This window comes from Eretmochelys imbricata, chromosome 1 (genome assembly GCF_965152235.1).
Source record: "Eretmochelys imbricata isolate rEreImb1 chromosome 1, rEreImb1.hap1, whole genome shotgun sequence".
In the NCBI taxonomy this organism is placed as follows: Eukaryota; Metazoa; Chordata; order Testudines; family Cheloniidae; genus Eretmochelys; species Eretmochelys imbricata.
This window is the reverse complement of record NC_135572.1, coordinates 123,263,884-123,288,725: the sequence shown is the minus strand read 5'-3', so window position 1 is coordinate 123,288,725 and position 24,842 is coordinate 123,263,884. Positions and strand designations below refer to the sequence as shown.

The window sequence follows — 24,842 nt, the reverse complement described above, 5'->3', positions numbered from 1 at the left end:
GGGGGAAACTTTGAAAGGGACATAAGAATGAAGAACCCATATCAAATGTTTGACCTCTGTTTCTTGCTTGAATGCTGTCTAGCTTTCAATGCCACGGGAGAACAGTAAAGGTTCCATTATATTAGAATTATTAATAAACATTGCTTACACTACAAATTTAGTTGAATTTAGTAAGAATCTTGTATTTAAAATGAATAGCAGTCAGGAGAATTCTTCAAGGTTTTTCTTTTTCAGGCAACTACATATTAAAATCCTTCACTGATTTCTGTGATGATAAAAGGTAACATGGCCTCTATAATTTGAGATGAAACTGACCATGTCCTCCTTCACTTTTTCATGTTCACTATCCCAAGAAGTGTGAAAACACAGTAGTCTTCATCACAACCGGCAACACTTAAAGATAGAGGTATCCAACCCAGTAGACCAGGTTAAACAGCAGGAACGATGTTGGAAAAAAGACTCTGGAATAGGAGTCCAGTTCTAAGATGTCTATGTGAATCCGTCCTCTCCTCCATGAGCCAGATTTACATTCTTCATAACAGCAGAAAAAGCTCTGGCAGTCTTTTCCATCCAGACACTCATAGACACAAGTGTCTTCAAATTCTTGCCAGTACATGGCATTGTTCAATGTGATGACTGTAGGCGGTGGTCTTATATCAAGTACAGAATAGTTCTGGGGAGAAGGGGGAGGGAAAAAAGAGAAAACATTTGAAAAGCTGCCTTGGATTGTGGACATAGCAATCTGTAAACAGCTGAGGAACAAGCCCATAGATTCTAGAGATTTGTTGAGCATGTGCAACTGACACTTTTGGATTTAGGATCAATGTCACAGCCTTTGCAAATAGGTTTCCATAGAGTAATTTTGATATACAGTCATCAGTTAAATTAATTCTGGGTGTGTATTCTCCACAGATGTTTTCAAGGCATATTATCCATTAGGTACCCAATTTTCATATTTAAAGTATGTGTTTACACTACCAGTATATCACAACATGATCATCAAAATCACCTCTTTCTAAAGTTACAATTAAGAATGGTGTCAAAACTATAATTAGAGCAGACATATGGGCACATCAGTTATTTTATGGAGCAATCTCATATCAGCAAATAATGCTGCATTAATGCCACCTAAGCTTAGCATGAGTGAGAATAATCACAAAAAATGAAAAAAAGTCAGCTGAGAGTGACTAGAAAAGAAAGCACAGACTTTCAAATTAACATCACAGGACGCAAACATATTTTAAGTCTCTTTATAATAATACTCAGAAATCTTCAAGGCTCTATCTTTCTACCTCTGCCTATATGGTAGGGCTCATCTTTCTTCTACCCATTCTCTCCTTAACACTTTGACTTCTACACGATCCATTTTCTTTTCATGCAGCCCTCTCCTGTAATAACCTCCTTTTTCCGAAGCATCAAATCTCTGCCAGACTCAACTCTTCTACTAAAATCAGTGGAAACACTCTCATTGACCTCTTTGATCTTTAGATCAGGCCCCAAAAGCACATGCCAAAATTCCCAAGGTATACATGAAATAAGTAAATTGTACAGTTTCTCCTTCCTTTTTTTTTCATCTCCCTTATTTCCCTCCTCATAACCTCTTTGGATTTATTAATCTTTAATATTAACCCATCTAATTAAGAATGCAAGTTCCTTGGCATAAGACCTTGTTGTCTCCAGATCACCATGCATATCAGTGTCTATAACAATAATAATACAGGATGATACAGGATGGTATCACAGAAAATCCATTTTAGCTCTGCATTAAATACTGTGCTACTAAAACACTATCATAACATTTGACTGCAGCTTTATCAGCTTGCAAACTACCACTTTGGCCTGGATCCACAAAGGAACTTACACATTACAACACCCAGTATCACAATGCCTAGCTTGTAGGTGCCTAGAAAATCACAAGAACAAACTGTGATCCACAAAGACAGAGTTAAGTGCTCAGGCTCCATATACAATGAAAAAGGAGAGCTATGCACCTAACAATATGATCCACAAATGCCAGCACATGAGGTGGCGAGCTCCCGGAGCGAGCCAATGAGAGATGTGGATGAAAGGGGTGTGTTCTAAACCCCACCTCTCTCATGGTGATAGATGCTTAAGTCCAGGCCGTAGGGAGGCACCTATTTCTGCTAGGGATCCATGAGCAGCAACCCTCTCCTGGAGTCAGGCAGCTTAGGCACTTAAGTCATTTCTTGTGAGAATGAGGTAGGTGTTTACCTCATTCTACACAAAATAGGGCAAAGGAAGGATGAGAGGTGATGCCCACCTTATAACTCTTCTCTTAGCCCAGTGACTAAACCACACATCTGGAGACCCACATTCAATTCCCTCCTCTGCCAGAGGGGGAACAGATTTGAACTTGCTTCTCAGGAATATGCCAAATCACTGAGCTATGAGATATGCTGATTGGGGCGGGGGGGGCGGATGCCACAAATTCTCCTGCTGACGCTGTTCTACTGTGGATAAATACTTAGCATCGTTGGACCAGACAGAGAGAGCGAGAGCATGCACAATAGCGAGAATGACTCTATTCCAGTGAGAGACCCAGGGTCCAGTCTCCTGCTCCAAGCACTCCTTAATTATTCAAACTCAATAATTCAAAAATGGCTGAAGAAAATAATTTCAGACATGGGATGTACAAAGTTCTCTAGGAGGAAGAGTAACTTTCCAAAAAAGAACAAAAACAAAAACAAAAAACGAGGGGAAAATTTGAATGCAAACTCTATTTAACAGTTTGATAGTTATTAGGATATGTCCCATGATAGTTCTATGAAAACTGTAAATTCTTCATTTTTGTTAGTTTAACTTCATGATATAATTTGTATTCACAGTTTCCATATATTACTTTATAAAGCAGACATGCAAAGTTGCATGGGTAAGAATAGGGCAGCAGGAGATGGCAGTTTTGGCTATCCTAGATCGTTTAGAAAGAGCTTATAGCCAGAGGCATTTATGTTCCTCTCCCAAAGCCAGAAAATAAACTGACCTTTTACCAAAAAAGAAGAAGAGCATTCACAGTCAGGCTCAAGCCTGACATTACATTACAGCATATTTCATGAATAATTTCAAACTGATGTCAACAATATGTGCATGCATCCATTTGTTGCTATTGAATAAAATAGTGTACTCACCATCATGTGACCAAAACTGACATCAGGTAGCTCAAATAAAGATAAGAGAATCATTCAGAAGAAAACAAATCTTTACTGCTTTATATTCATCTAGTTTTAATAACGTTTCTTAAAATAACCCTTAACAAAGGCATGAAACTCCCACAGAACCTTTAATCCACCCAGAATTCTTCTTCACCCATTGACTTCATTTATTTAGTAAATAATAGCAAAGCCAGCCTTCATTCTCATGTCACTTAGCAAACTGCCAGATTTTCAGTCAAGACACCTCCCTAGTGTTAGCATTATTTCCTCATCTTGACATATACCCCTTAAACGTGTCCTTCTAATAACTGCCATATTTTCTGCATTCAGCCTTTCCACACTATTATCTTTTCCATTTTCTCAAAGGCAGCTCACTTCTAGCATGCTGTAGAATTACTTTCAGTAGCACCCTTCTCATGTTGCCTTTCATATACAACATACATGTATAAGGACTATTTTAGAAGTTTAATGGAATTTTCACTGAATTGGCTCTTGGCTATCTATTATTCTAGCTTGTACTCATCTTTCCCCTATTAGTCCTTTATTTTACTCTCTTTCCACTTCATGACTTATTTCCTGAATCCTGTCTTCTCCTTCCTTCTTCCTCTTTTCCCTTGACCTCTCCTTAATCCCCTTCTTCTCACCCTCTCTTCTCTCATGTTTCACCTCTTTGATTTCAAATGAACATGTTTCCTTCCTCCAGCCTGAAAAAACAAAACTTCCGTCAACCTCTCTGACTCCTTTTTTCCATTAAATGTTTTGAGTGAGTGAGCTACTTCTAATTCCTCAGTTTCCTCGTCACTAGTTCTATCTTTGATCTCTTGCTTTCTGAATTTGCACTTCACTCCACTGTAATGTCTCATAAAATGAACAACAACATTCTCCTGGGAAAATATTTAAGAACAGTTTATTTTAGAGTTTTTGGAGGGGACTACTTGTATGTCCCTCTGGCAGGTGCCTTTGCTGCCATGAGTCCAATTGTACTGGGCTCAGAGGGAAACAAACACTCTAAAAATGACCTAAAGCTGTTTTCTGAACTTAAAAATGACCGTTTTAAAGTTTACTATCTCATTTGCTTATAGAGCTAGGAACAAGTGTTGGTTCCCACTGGAGTGGTAGAGACCTGGGAATCAACGCTTCTGAGTAGTATAAAACTCATGTTTCTAGAGATGAAGAGCCATCAGATAACAGACTTAATAGCTGGTGTGTTTATGTATATGGAAAAGCTATTAAAGATGCAGGACTGAACTTTGTCTGACCTGGGCCATGTACGGGTATAATTTCTTGGTGGGAATTTCAGACTGGGGAGAGAGAAGAGGAAGAAGGAATCATTTCGGTGGCAGGTTGGGGTTAAATAAATCCTGGGGAGATAATTTCTTTTGACGGGCAGGTGATGCAATGAAAAGTACATGATAAATTTGTTTGTTAATAGATTTGGCAATTCATACACAGGATATCACTTCTGCCTCCACTCATGTTAACTTCAGCACCATCTCCATGCAGCACTGATGCTCACACTCGTCACACCCACCACTTACTCTCTCTGTCACACCCCCAACCAGGTACACATCCACCTTTCACTCTCTCCACCCTCTGTACATTCATACACACTTCCTATTCATTTTCTGAAGCCCCACTCTTCACTTTCTGCACTCCCATACATATAAACTCACTCACCCTTCATCCTTACTGCAACTCGTCATTCTCTGCTCTTCCTGTGATGTGCCCCAACCCCCCCATTCATCCCTCACATTCTGTTGTATACACCTCTGCTGCACCCTCTCAGTTCCTCATTCCCTCAGCTCAGGGGCCTGTCTACCTCTTCCCCCACTTTCACTCCTTAAGGCCTTATTCAAAAATCCTTGCAACTGGGGCTGGGCAAGGAATCTATGCTACTTAAGTATCTCTAGATTTTTTTTCAGTGGGGGAGCCACTTTCCTTTCCACTCAGCTGCACAGCTGAAAGGCAGGGAAAGGAATAGAAAGAAGGACTGCAGTTGTAGAAGGTATTGCATTTGGCAGCAGCATGCTTGATGCCTACAGGAACTACTTTCCCACCTGCTTGCTGGAATTGATCAAGAATTAGGGAGGGTCTGGGCAAGGGGGAGTGGGGTGTTACTTTGCAAAAGCATATGGATGGACCATTGCCATGACTGGCTGTGTGAAAGATTCCCTCTCTGTATTATGCTCTGTGCCCTTCATTAATAATCTTAGGTGACCACATCTTACCGACTTTTTCTTCTTGGTACAGTTTGGCTTCCTGCAGCTTGAGTAGTAGTTGAGGGTTGCATACTCCATCAGAGCAGCAAAGACAAATAAAAAGCATACAGTCACAAACAGATCCATGGCAGTGACGTAGGAGACACGGGGTAAAGACTTTCTTGCAATGGTACTCAATGTTGTCATGGTCAATACAGTGGTAATACCTGCACACAGAAATTGCATTTAAATGTATACATATCATTTCTTAATAGCAAAGCAGAAACTTTGGAAACATACACAAGATAGGGGACTAACATCCAACCAAGCAGTTACAGGAAACTGATCATTCCCATATGATATCAATGGATCACTGAATAGTGGTTAACATAAAACATTGAGTGAAAAATTAAATCCTCAGTAGAGCAGGTAAATATTTTGCACAAAATATTTCAAACCCAATGAAACATTTGCCTTTGGTATTTTTAATACCCCTCTCCTGAAATTCCTACATTTTTCTTTTTTCAGTGCCCCTCCCTATTCAGTGCCTTTCCCTCCCTATTCCCCTTTTCTTTCTCCTGTTTCAGTGGCAGGTGAGGGGTGAAGGGAGACAGAAAAGTGGGGAAATACCTAAACCTGGAAAAATTGGGGTTTGGGTTTTTCAATTAAAAACTGAAAAATGTTGATGAAAACAAAATTTCGCACACAAAGTCAAAAAGCCCTTGTTTGTCAAAGGAAATTTTGATTTTTTTATTATTTTTTTTTGACCAGCTGTAATTGTCAATAAGGATTTAGGCCCTAGTCCTGCAATTGGCAGCTTGCTGGCCAACTGTTGCTTCCATGCACAGCCTCACTAGCTGAGGTCAATATCAATCAACAGCAGCAGCAGTCTGTCCAGATGTTATCAATTTACAGGATTGAGGCCTTACACATTAAAATTCTCTCTCTGACCCCATGTATGTAGCCCGGATGAAAATTGTGGCTTATATGAACTGCTACTGTAATTTGAAGAAAGTGGCCAGTTTAGTTCAGAATCCATTCTTTCAAACATAGTATCTTGGATGGACAGACTAATATTTAATCTAATATGAATTATCTTGATGTAAAATATGCTGAAACCACACAATCTGGTTTGTACTGGAAGTGAAAGCTGTTTGTGTGCATTGTTCAAATCTGGAAGTCGCTCTGCCTGAGAAATAAAGACAATGTTTCCATTTTTGGACTAGTATTGACAATACTTTTTTGGGGGAATCACAAGGCTTTTACAGAAAAATTAAAAATAAGAACTCCGGGATGGCTTGGAAGAATGTAAAGCACCCTTTGAAATACACTCCAAAAGACATAATTTAAAACAGTATAGATATAAACAATGTTAACAACAAAAAGAAGAAGAATGTTTTGCAGCAGCATGCAGCGTTTGAAATATCAGTGGGGTGACAAAACCTATGCTTCACAGTAAAATTACTGCCCACATATAGCACTCTTTTTGATACCGATATAGCAATGTCTATGGATTACGTTTACCTAACTTTACTCTTTTCTTCATAAAAAACTGTCGGCACTTGATTTGTAGTGTTTGTTATGGACTAAAGTGATTCACAAGGATCCAGTCCTCTCCCATATCATATTTAAGAGCTATAAAACCACGGGGAGAACTAGAAGCTGAAGTGCTAGCAGAATGTTTACACCATGCAGCTCTACATCTCCTTTATGTCAAAGGGTAAATAATGCTATCTGTCAGGGGTCTAAAATGTGCCTCTGACATCAGCATCAGGATAAAGAGCAGTTTGCTGAAGCTGAACCAGACAAGCCTGAGGTGATGAGGACGGAAAGAAGGGAGTGCTCTGAGTAATTTTTCTCTTCCATAAGAGCCACTGAACTCAGTGGCTCTCAGGCATTGGAGATACCTAGATACCCAAATAATAATGGAGGCAAAAAACTTCCACTTCTAAAATGTCATGCCTGAACCTATCAGAGACAGATGTGGCCCCAGTAATCCATGCACCCGTAACTCCATGCTCAACTACTATGATTCTCTGTATCAAGGTAAGAAGTCCAATATCCTGAAAAAGCTTCTGCTCCTTCAGAACACAACCACATCCCTGCTCAGCAACACATCATAGCAGAGCTTTGCACTGATTCCCCCATGAACCCACGGCCAGTTCATAGTCTCTGTCTTGATTCACAGAGTTGTTCTTTGCTAACAGGGAGACTCTCTCTCTCTCACCATGGCCTCCAGTGATCGGTATGTTCTACAGGCACAATGAAATTACAGACAAAAGGGACAATTTGGGACCATGGGAGCTTCGCCCAGACATTGGAACTCCTCATCTAAATGAACGGAAAGTAACTAAGAACCTGGCCACAATCACAGCCTCTATGCAAAATGCATCTCTTTGACTGAGTGTTCTGGCAACAACACTTTTACACTCCCACGGCTCACTCAATCTTTTATTCTATATTAAAAAACCAAACCCCTAAACTACACTTCCTGAAAAAGAAGACAGAGATTTTTGTTCTTAGTCTTGGAGGGTACTTTGTCATAGTTTCAGGATAACTGCACCTGTATTCCCTGTCCATGGTCCCTCAAGGGCTCCCAGACATTACCTCTCCATGGCGGAGACTTGTTTCTCACTCCCTCCTGACACCATGTTTTAAGGCTGCACTGCTCCCTGAACTACACTGCAATATCCCTAGCAAGCGAGTCTGCCTTTGCTTTCTCTCCACGGGCTATGACTAGTGTATTGCCAGCAGATACAAGTTACCACAACTTCTTCTAAGAGAGCACATTTATTCTTAAGGTAAAAGCATTACAGAGAAAACATATAAAAACAATAAACTTTTCTATATGCATGATGAAAGCTTACCAGAGGGCACCCATCGGTCTTATGGGACCCGAGTAGGCCAAGTCCTTCCACCCCTTCTGCAAGGAATGCCCCCCCCCACCCTTGGACAGGGGTTCCTGTCCATTTGCTGGATAAGAAAGAAGTCCCCGAGTCAGTTTAAACTCAGGATATTTATCCAAAAGTCCTTCCTTTGACTGTTGTTCTCTGGAGAACCCAGTTTGAACCAGTATGTGTGAGCCCTTGCCCACCCTCCCCCCGGAAGGGGGACTTCTCTGGGAGGGAGGTTTATAAGCTGGCTGATTTGCCTTAATTACCGCCCACTGCTTTTAGTTTCTGGAGGAGTCATGGTACCCCTCCCCCATGGAGTCGAACACAATCATACATAAACCATTCATTTAAAACTATGGACCCCAAAGATAGATATTGCAACTCCATGCAGTATGACGCTTGGATACCATACTGATGGGTGCTAGGATCAGAACCTAGTTAGATAGAAGACCACAGTAGGAATAGGCAGGAGCTGGGTCAGAGTTGCAGACTCAGTGGCACTTGAAAGGGTAGCCACAGGGGAAAGTGTGTAGCATCTTTTCACCCCTGGCTTGGGGCTGGATTTCATCTCCACCTTCACAGAGTTCAAATATTCAGACTTTATGCAAATAAGATGCCATTGCTTAGGGTATGTCTGCACTGGAGCTGGCAGGTGTAAATTCCAGCTTTCGGAGACATACCTGAGTGAGCTCTGATTGAGCTATCACACTAAAAATAGAGCGTAACCAGAGTGATGTGAATGGTAGGAATGGCTACCCTGAGAACAAATACAATAAACAAGCACTGAGAGCTATTTTTGAAGTAATACAAATTTAGTCCAGTCTTTAATTGTGTATAAGCAATAGAAACGCTGTTTTTAAACATGAAAATCTGTTTTATAGTATCACATAGGGAGCAGGAATGGAAAAAAAAGGCATAAAACACTATACATCAACAGTGTATATCTAGATGCCATATACATCAGTAAGAACCAACACCTATTTTTTCCCCAAAATAGTATCTAGATTCTTTACCCTGGCCTCACTGCTGTTCTGTGTGAGATCATTTTGGGGGATGATGTCCAGGAGGCCCTATGATAGATCTCTTATCCTTCCTTCCACCCTGTTCTAAAATCTGCAATGCTCCAAACCTGTCTGTCATATTTCAGCAGACTTTTAAAACCTACCAAAGATCTGAATTTACTGTCAGAGTCATCCTGATCTCATTTCAACAGCTTCATGTCACAACTGGCATTAATGCCCTCAGAGAAGTGTATGTGTTAAAATGTATTTGCTGTCAATGACATCAATACTAAATTTACTATTTTATAAATGAAATAAAACTTTCCAGCAAACTAAGATAGCTCAGGGGATTCACAATGGGTGAAAAATGTTTTACCTTTAGGTCATTGGTATGATTGAATCATGATCAATACTTACATTAATATTTTACCATCCAATAGCTGCTTACAGGACTTCACTATGCAAAGAAAATTAGTGGTCTGAATCTGGCAGTCTTAGAGGACACCTGGATTACATGGTTAGAGAGGCTCAATTACCCTCTTACATCTAAGGGTACCTTCCGCCAGGCAGGAGTAATGGCACGTTGAGGACATACTACTGATGCCCAAGCTGTAGCTAGTTTGTAGATACGGATTTCATTTTCTCCGTCTTCCAATCTCAGCACCTTTCATGAGCACTAAATTCATTTTCAAAATGTAAGTGACTGAAGGATGGAATTGAAAGGAAAATGATGTGAGTTTTTATTAAGTGCCATCGTCGGGCTTGATGACTGCTGTCTTTTTGACACTTGCAATTTCAGATGCTATATGGTAACAATCATAATGGTATCAGATAATGGTATGTGCTAACACACCATATATATATATATAAATCTTTTATATATATAAAAAGAAGGCAGTTTGCTGAAAGCTTCAGTTAAATTAAACCCTCTGAATTTCAAGAAAAACACCCCCATAGTTTACCCAGTATAATTTTTCTTCTCTTCAAACGCCTGCCAACATATCTAGATTGGTAGCTTTGGAAGAAGGTAATTTTCCTAGTTAATGAGAAGTAGAAATACTAGAAAGCAGTTCCAGCTCTGTAAAGGGAGGCATTTACACAAGGAGGGAGCATAGTCTAGTGGTTAGAACACATAACTGGAAGTCAGGACTCGTGCATTCTCTGCCCATCTCTGACACTGACTCAGTGTGATGTGAGGGTAACTTCATCTCTCTGTTCCTCATCCGTTGGTTTGTAAAGCAGGGAAAATGATACCCATCTTTCTAAAAAGAAACCCCAACACTTTGAGATCTTCATATTCAGGTGCTAGTGTTTGTGTATGTGCCATAATAGGGATTATTACTACAGTTCTATTGTCCTCTCAGAACCAAATATCCCCTATTTCATTATTTTAGTATATAAGTAGCTTATTACTGATAACTGTGCAGAAGGGGGGTAAAGCCTTTATTTCATACAACCCAGAGCAGTTGCCAATAGCTCAGCACATTACTCATTAATTTCAGGGAGTGAAATTTTTTCCCTGATGTAATGCCATTTAAGTCAATGAAGTTACACTGGGGGCAAATTTGCCCCCTTCCCCGAGTCTATAAATCATTTTGACTGATTAGCACTAATGATCTAGAAAACCCAGGATTATTTCAGTGAGTAGCCGTTAGCTGTGTTACACACAAATGCACACAACTATTTTTAGAAGCGGGTACAATGTATGCTACTTTTCAATTCAGACAGATTTCTTGTTCAAATTATGTAAGTGCACTAAAGCAAATAAAGAGCACTAATGTGGCTATTCTGAAGATTTACAGTAAACTGACCATTGGGAGACATTTGGGCTCTGATGGTGCACAAAGACATATGTCCCACCTACGCACTACTTTCTAGTCGCTTTATGTAGTTTATATTTTTTAAAAAAGAAAAGGAGTACTTGTGGCACCTTAGAGACTAACAAATTTATTTGAGCATAAGCTTTTGTGAGCTACAGCTGAATGCATTCACTGAATGCATCCGATGAAGTGAGCTGTAGCTCACGAAAGCTTATGCTCAAATAAAATTGTTAGTCTCTAAGGTGCCACAAGTACTCCTTTTCTTTTTGCAAATATAGACTAACACGGCTGCTACTCTGAAACCTTTATATTTTTAGACCAGTAACTAAAGGTTTAATTATTTCTCAGAGTGTATCTAAATGGATTTCTCTGGAGTCTATCTAACCAAAAGGAGTTGGGCACCTAATACATCTAGACTGCTTGGAAAACTTTAGCTTAGTTTCTAATTTGACACCCACCCATTGCTATCAGAATGTCTTGTTCCTATTGGATAGTGGTTTTCAGGAACATTCAAAGACAATACATTGGTATGACTAAAATTCTAACCTTCACTCTTGTCTAATTAGTTTGGAAATGGACCTGTGCAGTATAAGTACAGGAAGATTTCTGAGAGATAGCACAAAGCAAGCTGTTTCTAGTAAGAGAAAGCACTTGACGCTTTTTTTCTCCTGGTTTTTTGTTTTTAATGAAAATCAGGCATTGTGAAACATTATCCAGATGGGTGATTTGTGATTCTTCAGTACACAATATTGTCTCACACGTTTATTGACACATTGTGGTTAATCTTTCCTTGTCTCTATTAATACACTAATTTAAGAGAATTGCATTAGTACTCTAAGGCCTGATTCTCATTTGCACTAAGGCATCCTTATACCCCATTGGCAGTTGAAAATCGTCTTAAAATGGGTGTAGATTTTAAAGCCCCTTTCTACTGCTAGAGTAACAATGTAGAGGCACAATACTGTAAATAAGAATCAGGCCTCCAGTCTTTTGTTTCTGGAAAATGGAGTTCAAATGATGCATATCTGGAATTCTGAAGGACATTTATAGTATATAGCTGTTCAATTCAAAGCTTACCAATGCAACACTCAGCAGGATTCGGAGCGTTACACGCAAGCAGAAAATCAGAGCACATTTGTCAAAAGGTTTGCTAAGGTTTGTGAATTTCTGGAGTGGAGTTGGGACTTTTATGATTTTGTGTTGAGCTCATGGGAAGTGATTTTTTAGTGTTGCGTTATTTGTTTTTAATTAACTAATGTATGCTCTCAGCAGTCTTATTGCAAGTTCTCTCAAGTCTCTTCCCGTTACTGCTCCTGTTGCATATCTCCATCATAATGAACCATCTATGAGCTGAAGAGATGTTCCCTGTCATTCACTAAGAATAAAGGCTCATTTAGCCCTGTAGCAAGATGGGCTGTGTACTTACAGCAGGAACAGCTGACATTTGGATTCATTGCTGAAACAAAGTGGTAGCTAGTGGAAAGCCTATACTTAAAACATATTTTTAGTAACATATTTCTGCTGTCATTCATCGTGATGAGCTGGACCATCATTTTAAGATGTCAGTTTTGCTTATTTATGTGATGCAGAATGGTTCAAGCCAGGTGCTGACAAACCTTAATAAATGGCTGCATAGCAATATAGGCATACATCCCATGCCTCACTGAGTTATGGACTTCGCTAAAATTTTCAAACATGCTTAAGGGATTTAGTAGCCCAATACCTTCTGGTGAGATTTAAGCTCCTAAATCCCTTAAGCACATTTGAAATTTTCATCTTTATGCCTACAGAGCCCTGTGTTCTGAGCTGGAAGCTACATCGCTCAGGAGGTAGGTGGCTGCCCTGGTTCACTCGTGTGCTGGAAGAAATGATAATGCTGGATTGAGGCATTCTGAACAGCCAATAAATGTTGCAGTCTTGAACTAAATGGCTTCCTGTTGTGACTTTGGGAGAGAACAAACTGGCGGGTATGAGGAATTCCTCAAAGAGTCTAGCTCCCCAGTGTGATCTTAGTAAGATAGCTTGCAGAAACAGGTTCAGATAAGGACTCATGATCATTTTCAGTTCAAGAAGTCATTTTTAAATAATTTTTCCTGTATAGAAAAGGAGCAGATGGTGATAACCATGCATAGCTGCTAGGAGGGTCAGAAAGCTTTGTGAAAAAGGCCTCCCCCTGTTATAGGAGTCCTCCCGCCCCCGCAACAGAAGTCCCTGTTCATTCCTAGGGAACTACTCAGCCAAAAGGGGGTAATGAGACCACAGCCCTGATCCCCCTCCATCTGCCATCCCCCACCTCCGGTATTTTCTCTAAAGGGAGAGGCTATTTGTGTCAGCATAAGAGTTGTGCAAAGTGAGTGCCCCATTGGGTGCAGAGCAGCTCTTGGAAAGATTATGCTTCCTTGAGGCAAAATCTCCCATGTGCTATTCCTGGGATGGGCACACTGACCAAGGCTCTGGCATACCAGCCACAATGGAGCCCCAAGTGTCTTTCCTTTTGTTTTAATGTGTACGTAGTTAATCTCCTGTTACAACCCCGCCCCTGTGTTCCTGATACTTGCACAGCCTGCAGTGTTTGTGTTAGACTTTGAAAATTCTGCCCAATTATTTTTAACAGAGCCTAAAGTTAAGCACCTAAATCCACACTTTGACACGTATATAAGTGACCTGATTTTCAGAGCTGCTAGAGAGCTGCCAGCACCTCCGAAAAACAGGACTCCTATTTATGTACCTAGCTCTAGGAACTCAAGCATCATCATTTTGGACAATTTTCTTCTTATTCCATCAACATTTGTCTGTCTATAACTATAACATAAGGAACAGCAGCTTAAGGACGGAAGGAAGGAAGCAGTCTACTGTGCCGATCATTCAAAAATCCGACTAGAGAAACCACAGAAGGATTAGGGAGGCAATCATTTATTTTGAGCTATTATGCAAGCAAAACAAGTGGCAGAGTCATTCATTTTTAATTGTCACTTTAAAACTCAAATACCAAATTCCCTTGTCACAACTGGCTTTTGGGCCTGTAGGAGCTGGCTGTGACAATGTACAGTATATATCTAGTGCCCAGAGACATTGGTTTTCTAATCGGAAAGGAGGTGAAATTTTCAAATGGTAAAGCAGGATATTTGTTAATATTCAACACAGACATAGAACAGAAAGAATTAAGACCTTACCTAGTGCTGTTCTTGCTGGTGTGGCATCTTTTTTAATCCAGAACGATACCCAGGATAACACAACTGTTAAGATGCAGGGTATGTATGTTTGAATAGTGAAGTATCCCATTCTTCTACTTAAATCGAAGTATATAGTCATGACTATGTAATCACCTGCAACAACAGGAAAGAAGCCAAAAAGGATATTGTGATGAACTTCCGTTACTCATTCGCCTCACTGGTAATCTTTAGAGCAAGTATTGTTTCAAATATGCAGTGTATGAAATATTTCCTTGTGTTCTGAGACCATCTGTGCAAAAAAGCCCAGGCACAATGCAGCTGAATTAAAGCTTTCTTACTCAGAACTTCCTGTGTTTTATCCCTTTGATAGAAATTTCAATGTTTCTGGACAGCTGGTGTGAGGCGGGGAGTGGACACAAGGTTCTTCCTCTCACCTGAGCTTGACTAATGGGTTTTCCTGAGGCCTCTCTGCTTCCTGAGGCTGGAACTTCAGAATGATTCCATGGCAAGTATCACTAGGCTACCAACTTCCGACAAACTTGCAGTGGCCATTTCACCTTCCCTCTGCCTTCCCTCCTATGGATGCACCTTCCCTTCCAAACACCTGATTCTGGATTTGATCGGCTTCACCTTTTCCCCCTAGAACCATAATGCTGCTCTATACCAGCTGCTTGGGGTCCTTATGCAAGATGAAGCACACAAACTTTCCCCATAAACTGAGAACTTGTTCACAGACATTGAAAGCTCAATGTGGGAAAGCCTTAATTAGCCTCAAATCAGGTTTTCTATCACACAGAAACAAGACAAAGTATAGCATCCTCTCTCGAGGCCTCTTAACAATATTTTCTATGTTCTTTGTGATTGGTAACATTTCAGTATTCTTTAGTACCAAATGTATTATTGAATAGTTGGCATAAAATGTTCCCTTGTGTCAGTAAAGTACATACCACCACCATTTGTAAATTTCGTTTTCTGTCTATCTAGGGTTTTATGTTGTACCCCTCAGCTCAGTGGTGTCCAAATTATATCAGAAATACAGCTCTGTAAGCAAGAATTAAAAAAACAAAAATTAGCATACCATAGTATTTTGCAGAGTGCTGTGCCTACAGTGCAGTGCGTAGGTATGTGTCTTGTCTTTGAGAAGGTATAAAACAGTGTGGGTTTTCTGATTTATGTATGTAAACCACCCTAGCCTGTGGAGAGCTCTTCTGTTCCCAACCTATAGAAGATACAATTCTCTGTGATTATCAGGCCCTAAGGAGTTCTACGTGAAAGCAATAATGATTATGTGATCTTATTTGTTATTGAACTGGGGATCTGTGAGGTCTGAAAACAGAATATGATGTAAGCACACGACTGAGTTTATTGATACATGTGCATAACTCTCAATAATTGACACTGGGAAGAGTATAACCCTATGTCTATGTTTACTGGTTTAGTATACAGCACCTCAGCTTTTATTTCTGCGTTCTTTAAGTAGCTTTAAAAGTCCTTTTGTGATTATTATTGCTACAGATGTGGTTTCATGATGTAACACTGACAGACCCTGGTTGTCGGCAGGTGGTATAGAACCTGGGACTTCTGGAACTAAATGCATGAGCCTCAAGCCATATGGCTCTAGCTAATGCTGTAGAGCAGACTCATTAATCTCTCTCTCTCTAGGTCGTCTTGGTGCCACTAGATGGGACAGAACCCCACACCCAGCAGGTGTGTGGGTTACAATGACAGACAGGGCATAAACTTGCTTGGACCCCTTCTCCAATCACCTGGCAGACAATATGGACAGAACCCCACACCCAGCAGGTGTGTGGGTTACAATGACAGACAGGGCATAAACTTGCTTGGACCCCTTCTCCAATCACCTGGCAGACAATATGTACAGTAATCAGCACCCTGCTTTTCCAGCAGAAAGAACTGTATTTCTACTTTAGGGTTAGAAGAATCTCCAAGTATCTAAACGGCTGCCATTTTTAAGGGCTCCCCCAAAATTGCTCACAAAATCCCTGTCACACACAGAAAAAAGTACATTGAAAGCTGCAGTTCCTCTTCAAAATGGATCATTATTGGTTGGGTGCCGTCAGCGTTCTTAGTGCTGCACAGAACCATGCAGGGGAGAAAATCTTAGTTCCCAAAGGGCTTATAGTCAACAATGATTGTCATTAAGTAGTTACCCCTTGCCAATTAATTCCATAGAGTGATCGTACAATTATGTCTTCTAGATACAGAGAAAAAAAACTATAGTGATTTCAGATACTGCTACATAGTAACATAGTAACCCTGATATTCTATGATTTTCTTAGCTCTCATATACCCATTTTAATTCATAGATCTCTTCTAAAGGATGGTAAGTATCGTAATTGCATTTTGCAGAACAGCAGCCAGATGTTTAAAGGTATTTAAAGGTGCCTAAAGACCTAAAGAATATTTGAGTGTCGCCCAGTATGAAATTCATGAATGGCTGGGAGATCATTCATGTAACATAGCTGGGAGTGATTTTACATGCTAATGGCTGTATGTGGGCAGGCCAGGTATGGCTGCTTTGGCAGCAAAGCCATATAAAAGGCAACCCAGGCTAGAGAGTTCAGGGGACACTGCTGTTCAACAGTCCAGATTGTAGGCTGGAGAATGTCAGAATATGATGCTATAGACAAAGTAAAAGAAAACCCAAATCTAGGTACCAGATTTATTACCACAACGTTAGCAGTGTGTCAACTTTCATATCTTCCTCATACCACACAACATTTCTCATAGTGAGGAATGGCGATCAAGCCATGCAGGCAATTGCAGTCGGGACGCTCTGGAGCCTTCATTGTATGTAAATTTGTGTCCAGGACACATTCTCCCCCATTTGTTTAATTACACAAACATTTGACTAACAAGTGGTGCACCAAGGATCACCCCTCTGAATCTCCCCTCACACAAGTGAGAATCAGGAGTACCTTAGCTTCGCCAAAGTCCGTGGAGTTACACAAGTGTGAAACTCATGTGAGAAGAGATCTAGCCCCTGAGATTCTAAAGTAAGGCTAGGCAGTGCACTGTTTGGACACTATTAAAGCCGCTGGCATGGGGAGGAAATCATCTCTGCATTAAAAAAGCTGGAAGCACTTATGTCCCTCATGTTGGCACTATCGTGGTAAGTAAAAGCTGCGTGCTGGCCCAAGGCTTTTAAAAACTACTGTAGATTGCAGTATGCATCTAAATTGCATTTTAGATTTTCCTTTAACCTTGGTCAGACCAACTCCTTTTGCATGACCTCAATTTGTCACTCAGCCTGCTGAATAGCTGCATCAGTCTCTAGTTATCTAAAATTTCTTGGTGGTGGTTTTTGTGAGTGTGTACAGCAGTAGCATGCACATGCCGCATTGCACACAGTACAGTTTTACAGCTACTTATTTAAAGTACATGAACCATCAATAATCAAAATCACACAGCTTCTATTCTAAAGGATTACAGAAATGTCAAAGGAAGAGGTATGAGTCTTACATTAACAATCCAAAATATAAAATTATTCTCTTCATTGTGCATTGTGGGACATAGTTGTATATGGTACATTAGTTCTGAAGAAATCCCACTGACATCAATGCAATTTCCACATGAGGAACAAATACAGAACATGCAACACAGATCTACAAAGCAGATTTCAGAGGAAAACCCTGCTTTAAGATAAAAATAACGGATATAATGGGCTTAAAAAAACATAAGTAATCTAATTGCAAAAATGGAGGCCACATGGAAACCAAAGAAATCTCCAGTTTGGAACTAAGAAAATAGTTTTAGTTATCAACAACTTAAATCATTTCTCAGGAAACTTACTTAAAAGTTTAACTAAACAATGAGCCAAGTTCATTGAAATAATGAAAATTGCCTGGAGGCAAAATAATCCACCACAGGTTTTATGTAACAAGAAAAAGTGTATCTTAAGGCAACAAATCTTTTAAAGTAATCAAAATAGAGAGGCAACATTTCTCATGAAACCCGGATGACTGTTCTCTGTGACCTAAAATACCCTTATTAATTTTAGTTTATAATTTGAAAATAGGATCCTGGGTGGAAAAATAATGATTTTCTATGGATTCAGAACCTGGGGTTTTAATGAATGGTGCTAAGCAGCAGCATAGTGTCATTTTCTGCTAAAGACTGAGGAAGGCTTGAGTGAACTGCCAAAAGTTTTCCTATATCACATTAAAACTCAACTTCCTTAAGGCTGAAATCTTTGAGTAGCACAGAACTGGAAGTTGTATTTTTAAATAAATCTTTTTACAGTATAACCACATTAATGTACATTGCATAGTAATTAATATCTTCAAATTAGACCATAAGTTCACTCTACTACATTTGTTTCACCATCTTACCCCTCATCGCCAATAATTCTACTGTTATACTCTACGGCTAAAATGGATGGTGAGCCCATTAGTCTTACTAAAAGTTAAATGAAGACTGATTTTAGTGATGTGTAATATGAAACTACCATGTACCAACTTGACAATATTCTGGTTACTGTATTTTTAGTATGTGAAAGAAGACAAGACTCTTGTTCTTCTCCACCTGAAATGGAGAATAATAAAGAGTGTCAGAGTTCACCTGTGACATTAGTGAGTGTGATTGTGAGAATAAAATATAAAGATGACTAGCAGCATGCTAGGAATATATTACGAGAGACCTGTGGGACTCAAAGAGAGCTCATAGGGGTAACTCATTTAACATGTTTGTTTTTTATAATATTTCACAAAATCTACTTAATACCGGATGGGTAAATTTCCCCCATCCTCCAAGTTTCAATCTCTTTTCCATGTCTGAACCCAACATCATCCTCCCCCCACCCCACTCCTCTTTTTTCCCTTCCACCCAACCTTGTCTGACACCTTTTGCTCCCAAAGCCCTCCCCTGTCATTCCTTTATTGATCTCTGACCAAGTCTGCTGTGCTGTCCTAGTAAGTTGAACAACTCTTACTGGGCTGGGTACTCTCTACCTTCCATAGTCTGGAGCACCCCGAGTCAGAAGCACCTCAGATTGCGATGCACATCTCTGATCTGAAAACAACCAGCCCAGTTCACAGGACACTAACCAAGTTAGGATTTCTTTAAGTATCATTCGCCTGTTATCGATGCCACTTCCGCAGTTGACTTGTCTATCCAATTGCTATGATGTGCTGAAATGATTTTGCCAGATGCTGCCCTCTTACTCCATCAGGGAGAGGAAGACCTACCTTCGGAATATCCAAAAATTGAGCACAATTGTGGATGAGACAGCCTGGCAGCAGTGACTCTAGAAAGAGGTTCTCTTATTTAAAATAAAAATAATGATAAAAATAGGACATTGTAAATGCTTCTTGGAGATGCAGAGAAGATGAAAGGTAGGGGAATAAATGTCCCTGTCTCCCTTAAAATCTTGATAACCAAAGAAAATGTACTAGGGCTTATGCAATCTTTTATTCTGACCCTTCCAGAACACGTTTTTCCATGTGTATTACTAGTGCTCATCGCCATGGAACAATCTTTGATCTCAAGCACTCTAGGATGAATGCTCCCAAGGCCTAGAAAAAATAAGAAGACTGAGGTCACCCTGCTACTTAGGTTTTTTTCTCAGGTGGCTACACATTGCTCTGATGACAGGGTTTCTCCAGCGTGAGTAACGATGTGCATGTTCCCACAGGTGCACACACACAAGAGCAGACAGGCACATTTGCACACATTCCAAGATGTAAATGTACTAATTCTGAAGTATTATATCACAGGTAACTTGTGTGCAGGATATGTTAAATAACCGTCTCTATGTGTCTCCAGGGGTGGCTTTTAGTATCATTTGTATTATCATAGTGTTGTAGCTTAAGAGCCTCAATCTTGGACTAGGATTCCATTGTGGCAGGCGTTATGCAAACACAACAAAAAGATGATGCCAGCCCTTAGGAACATACAATCTAGATTAATAATTGCTCTAGGCATGGACAATGTATGCATGCGTGTATGTACTGTGCACAGGCCAGAGGCTGCTGTCTTAAGTAATATTGAGTATGCATTTTTCCTTATGAAATACAGTGAGCCCATTAATTGCAAATGGCTAGCAGTAGTAGTGATTGTGTTGTTATTACATAAGTTATAGGTCTTTTTTTTATTACACAGAGCCATATATAATATGGGGGTGGGGGAGACAAGCAAATTCCAAAAGCATCAGTTTTCATAATAGGAACGTTGAGGGTTGTTTTAAAGAATATAATAAAAAAAGACACATGCGTAAATAAAAGGGATTAATGTAAGGGGATTAATATTAAGGACCAACTCCTGGTCTCATTGATGCCAATGGAAGATTTGTCTTTGACTCAAGTAGGACCAGGATTTGGCCCTAAATTATAACTCATAACTGAACTGTCTCTTATTTAAATGTTTGCCATTGTAAAGATATTATTTTCTTTGTGTAACAACATTAAGAAGTATAACATTTGGGAACATATTTTCACTGAAGCTATCTGTTGTTTATTTACTGAGTCAGCAACAGGTAATTTACATTTGACGTTATTTGCTCTTCCGTAGCCAATAACCTTTCAGTTTCTTTGATGGAACTAGCATTTTCAAGAGCCCAATAAAATGTCAAAGTTTTGTTGAATGACATTGTGTCTGTTTTGAAAATCTGATAACTAGCATGTATTTACATTTATTTCATCCTATGATTTTGAATGGTAGTGTTAAGCTTGGAAACATTTATGAAATGTGTTAGAGGTCTAAATTATTCATATTGGCCAATTTTTAGAATTATTGACATACGTGTATGAAATAAAATATTTAAAAATGAACCTTTTTCAATAGTTTAAATAACTGTGTGAAACCGAAAAGCCGGTAATTATCATGTCCGAAAGAACTCATTATGTACTGAACCCCCTACATTTTAAAGTAGTTGGTTTGAAATGTGGTTGCACATATTCTACAGTCTTCAGTTACACTACACAACTTATGTTAAGTCCCCTTTAGCTCTTTGAGAGTACAGGGGAGATAGACCAACATCTGTGTATATAGCTGCGTACAAGAAGGCAACCCCAAAGATATAAACTCCCAAACAATAAAGCCTGAGTTACTAAGGTGATTTGTTTGAGCAATTAAAAAGAGTTTGATCGTTATAATGATAGCTTGATTCTGAAAACCTAAGTGCTCTTTGTTTGCAGCACTACTATAGAGTATAATGCTTCCCCTCAAAATAGGCCATGTGAAGTTACAGCATCCTACTCATCCAAGCACTGCTGCCAACATCAGAATTGCTTTTAGATCATGTCTAGCCAATAATGACATTTTCATTTCAGAGCAGAAAATGGCATTTTGTATGTTCTTTCAAATATGGAATTAATGAAAATGATTGATTTTTCATTTTGTTATTGCAAGGTACAAATAATATTGAGCAGTCCTCACAAAAAATGTAGGTTCATCAAACCAAGCAATACAAATGAAAACATATAATACCACAAGCAGAAATTCAGTCCATGATTACAAGTCTAGTTCAATTTCTGACTGAACAATAGAAAAGTTACACATATAACCTCTATCACCTAGAATGCATTTAGCGCATCAAGCAGAAAGTAAATCAATGTCCAAATATTGTAGATCATGAAGGATCTATTACTCTTTATTCATAGAGAAAATATCACTAAGTATCACAATTAGGCTCCTCTTTTGTTCCTAAGAAAAGATTAATAATATCCAATGTAGTCTGAATAATAATAAATTACCATATGACACTGCTGTGTCTGTGAAGATGGGACCAGAAGACCCTAAAATATGAATTATTTTTATAGGGTTATATAGCATTGCAAGGGTTATTGGCTGGGAGCACAGTAATGCTTTTAGAACAAAACATTTTCCACACTCTGTGAAGTATAGAATGCAGCAGGAGTAATGAGCAGACACTAAGGTAATGCTTCTCAAACTCATTTTGCTGTTAATAATTGTCCAAACATGCCTGGAGAGCCACAGTTTAATGTCACCTGTTAGGCAGTGCTGATCACATCCTACTTATATATAGTACTAAGACTTTTAATGACACGATCCATTGACAATTGACAATATTGCTTGGGGTAGGGGGCCTGGCCTCTTTGTTTTTAATAATGTTTGGCATAAAGTCTCACATGCTTTAATGTCCACACTTTTATTATTCAGAATTTCATTTAGACTGATACAATTAAAACTGGAAATGGAATCTAAATTACTTTGAATTTTAGAACAGTTCAGGTTTCAATAATTGGACCTAAACCTGCCTTGCTAGTGTTGGGTCTGACTCAAAGCCAAGAGACTATTTTCTAGAACTGTTTCAGAAATTGAATTTTTTTTTACAAAATACCAAGTCATTGAAAATGTAATTTTTCATAGGAAAGGGTCAGTTTCAACAAATTTCCCATTTAGAAAAAAATTGAAAAAAGTTTCAAAATTGTCAGAACATGCCATTTTGACATTTTCTATATGAAATGTTATGTTTTCCTAGTTCAAAATGACTTTTCATTTCAAAATTTAAGTTAAATAATAAAAAAGAGGTCAAAATTTAAATGAAATGTTTTAATTGATCTGAAGCATTCCTGCCACCGCTCCCCCTGCCTCCCCAGATTTTCAGTTAGCAAAATGTTTTGAGATTTGGATTTTTTGTCCTGATCTGGGCAGGAAAACTTTTTGAAATCTTGAAAACTTTCATGGGACAGGAAAACAGTTTCCCAGCTGGCTCTACTATTTCAAGGTTCAGCTGTAGATGAAATCTCTGTTGTTTGTGCAAAACTTCTTCCCCCAAATGGCAGAAACTTCATGAGAATAGCCGTTTACTGTGATTACTGAGATTACTGTGCATTTTACAAAAATCAGTTGATCTCACAATCCTTCTACCATCTGTGGCAGAATCTCACGAGAACATATTACAAGATTCTGGTCAAATCTGAATCCCAACCTCAAGCCCTACAGCAGCTTTCATTGATTTTAAGACCAGACGGGACCATTGTGATAACTGAGTCTGATCAGCATAACACAGTCCTTAGGACTTCCCTGAATTAATCACTGCTTCAAGTAAAATAGATGTGGTTGAACTAGAACATATCTTTTAGCAAAACATCAAATCTTGACTTAAAGAATTTCAGTTGTAGAGAATCCACCACAACCCTTGGTAAATTATTCCAATGGTTAATTACCTTCACTGTTAGAAAAAAATTGCACCTTATTTCACATCTCAATTTGTCTAGCTTCAATTTCCAGCCATTGGATCTTGTTCTACCTTTGTCTATTAAATCAAAGGGCCCTCTTATAGTCTGGTGAACATGATCACCAGTTTGGGAAAAACAATTGGCCAAGTTTGTAACTTTTATCTCAGAGCCCTGTTTATTTACCACAACACACATATGAAATGTGGAACACCACCACTAAGTAACAGCCCTGTTCCTAGCCTAGTTTTGGGGGGTCTCTCTACTCCTGCAGCTTAATCTTTTCCAGTCTAACGGAGTCTACAAGTCCTATTTGCCTTCTCATAGCCAACTTCTGCAGCCACAGGAGAATGTGCTCCCAGCCCTCTCCTGGTCCCAGGCACTCTCAGGAAGTTGGGGTCTTTACTTACATCCCTTAGCTGGGAATCATCCGAACCAGTCACTTGATGCTGTCCAGCTGGGTTTGATGATTCCCAGCACCCACCTGCTGGGCTTCTCTCTAAAACAAGGTTGGTGGCCCCCTCCTCCTCCACCACCTGAGCCCTTAAAAAGGCCGATGGCCCTATTTCACCTCTATTATCAAATATCTGTTCCCCAGATAGGTTCTTGCAGTTGGTGATCAAGACACCTCTTCACCTCCTGTTTGTTAGAATAAACAGATTGCGCTCCTTGAATCTGCCACTATAAGACATGTTTTTTAATCCTTTAAACATTCTCCCAGCTCTCCTCTGAGCCCTCTCCAATTTATCAACATCTTTATTGAATTGCGGCCGCCAGAACTGGACACAGTATTCCATCAGCAGTTGTACGAGTGCCAAATACAGCGGTAAAGTTACCTACTCCTACTCAGTATTCCCCTGTTTATACATCCAAGGATCACATTAGCCCTTTCAGTCACAGCGTTGTACTGGGAACTGTTGTTTTACTTTAGAGGGAATACATGGGCCAAAGGTGTTAACATAATTCAGTCACTGACCAACAATAAACAGTGTTAAACGAGGTCTGGGCTTTGGTATACAAAGACCTCAGCCTGCTTAGGACCATGGCAAATACACCATTAGAAATCCCTTTAACCTTTTAGTAAAGACACAGAAAAGAAGGAGAAAAAACAGCTGAAGTGTTTAAAATGCGAAGTATTAAACAAGATTTTAATTTTAACAACATCCCCTGTTTCTTTAGCTGTAGACAATTTTTAGGAGGAAAAACTCCCTGTTCTTTGACAGTCTTTTAGAGGGTACCTAAGAGGGCAACAACTTGTATTTGTCAAGTTGTATTTGTCCTTTTGTGGGGAAAGAGAAGTTAGTTGAGGTGGGAGGGAGATGTCCTCGCTGCTGCTGTTGTTGTTTGTCAGGGTTCCTTCCCCACTCTGAACTCTAGGGTACAGATGTGGGGACCTGCATGAAAGACCCCCTAGGCTTATTCTTACCA

General features: G+C 39.4%; 1 protein-coding gene across 1 annotated transcript in view; it reads right to left on the bottom strand.

Moving 5' to 3' along the window:
- Positions 1 to 394: 394 nt before the first annotated feature.
- GABRG3 (gamma-aminobutyric acid type A receptor subunit gamma3) overlaps positions 395 to 24,842 on the bottom strand; it is a 536,650-nt gene continuing 512,202 nt past the window's right edge. The window contains exons 7-10 of the mRNA XM_077807124.1: positions 14,257 to 14,409; positions 5,399 to 5,595; positions 3,147 to 3,176; positions 395 to 673 (exon numbers count right to left, since the gene is read on the bottom strand). Coding sequence (XP_077663250.1) covers positions 395 to 673; positions 3,147 to 3,176; positions 5,399 to 5,595; positions 14,257 to 14,409 — 659 coding nt within the window. The remainder of the gene's footprint in view (positions 674 to 3,146; positions 3,177 to 5,398; positions 5,596 to 14,256; positions 14,410 to 24,842) is intronic.